The following is a 1,272-nucleotide window of genomic DNA, read 5'->3' as shown; positions in this document are numbered from 1 at the left end:
ATGAGTTCAGTATGCTCCTCACGACAGTAAATACCATTTTTTCCAGCTCATTTCACCAGAAAGTTACATCAAATAGTTTCTTCTCCTCCCTCACCTCCCCTCCCCCATATGTTCCTTTGAAGAGTGGTTGCATACACTGAATTGAAGATACCAACTGGAGATGACTCTGTACCGTGTGAACTATGTGGGCAATGCTTTTCTAAGTGCTTACTGTTTTATGTGTCCCTTCAGAAAATAGCTGTGGAAAAAATACTCAAACGGCAGTGCAAGACCTGTAGTCTTGTGGATGTTTGGTTGTAAATAATATAGCAGCTTCCTTTGCTCAATTACGTAGGATGATTCCTATGCAGAGCTTGTTACTGAAACAAGTTTTGGGTGGACCACCTGCTTCTGGATGTTTTTCACACTGTTGCTCTCCTTTGTCCCTTGTAGGTATGGAGAGTGCAATCACACTGTGGCAGTTCCTTTTGCAGTTGCTGCTAGACCAGAAACATGAGCACCTGATTTGCTGGACATCTAATGATGGCGAATTCAAGCTACTCAAGGCAGAAGAAGTGGCTAAGCTGTGGGGACTCAGAAAAAACAAAACTAATATGAATTATGACAAGCTGAGCCGAGCGCTCAGATACTATTATGACAAGGTAAATTTTGTTATTCTCATGCAGACTAAGAAAATAGAAACACTAATATCTCACCTCTATGTGGAAGCTATTCAAAAGTTCCCTTAACTAGCTTTTACAACTGACAACAGTATTGAAGGCAATCACAGTGGAGGTAAGAGGGCAGCTAAAAGATGCACAGGAAAACACTGCACGTCCCATTGCCTGAGGAGGGGAGGTTTTGGCCTAGGTTTACACTTACCGATGCTTTCTGTGTTACGCATTTGGCTACTCAATATTTTCTGTAGCTTTTGACAACAATAAAATAACTGTTGATAACGGAGAACTGTTTGATTATTACAGCCTGATAGGATCTTCTGTAATGCAGGGAGGTGGTAGACAGCAGTGATACTGCAATGCAGCAGAGTGTGGCAGCTTTACCAGCAGGTATCACCCGTGTCAGAACAAGGGAAAGACAAACAACTAACTCAGCAGTATAGAGGGTGGGGTTGAGGTTTCACAGTTTTCATGGGACATATCTTTTTGGGCATAGGTCTTGTTGGCCAGTGTTTTAGCTAGTCTTTCCTGAGCTTTCTGGTAAATATTTCTGACAACTGGATCAGATCCTAATTTATTATCTGGAAATACAGTGCTGAAACACTCCTATAGTTAT

At 41.7% G+C, this 1,272-nt stretch overlaps 1 protein-coding gene across 1 annotated transcript in view; it reads left to right on the top strand.

Moving 5' to 3' along the window:
- The first annotated feature begins 432 nt into the window (after positions 1–432).
- The window catches only part of ELK3 (ELK3, ETS-domain protein (SRF accessory protein 2)), a 21,230-nt gene continuing 20,390 nt past the window's right edge, over positions 433–1,272 (top strand). The window contains exon 1 of the mRNA XM_010009887.1: positions 433–641. Within this exon, the coding sequence (XP_010008189.1) occupies positions 435–641 (207 nt within the window). The 5' untranslated portion in view covers positions 433–434. The remainder of the gene's footprint in view (positions 642–1,272) is intronic.

This window comes from Nestor notabilis, unplaced genomic scaffold (assembly GCF_000696875.1).
Source record: "Nestor notabilis isolate BGI_N333 unplaced genomic scaffold, ASM69687v1 scaffold9052, whole genome shotgun sequence".
In the NCBI taxonomy this organism is placed as follows: domain Eukaryota; kingdom Metazoa; phylum Chordata; class Aves; order Psittaciformes; family Psittacidae; genus Nestor; species Nestor notabilis.
The sequence above is the reverse complement of the archived record's forward strand: the minus strand, read 5'-3'. Positions and strand labels throughout refer to the sequence as shown.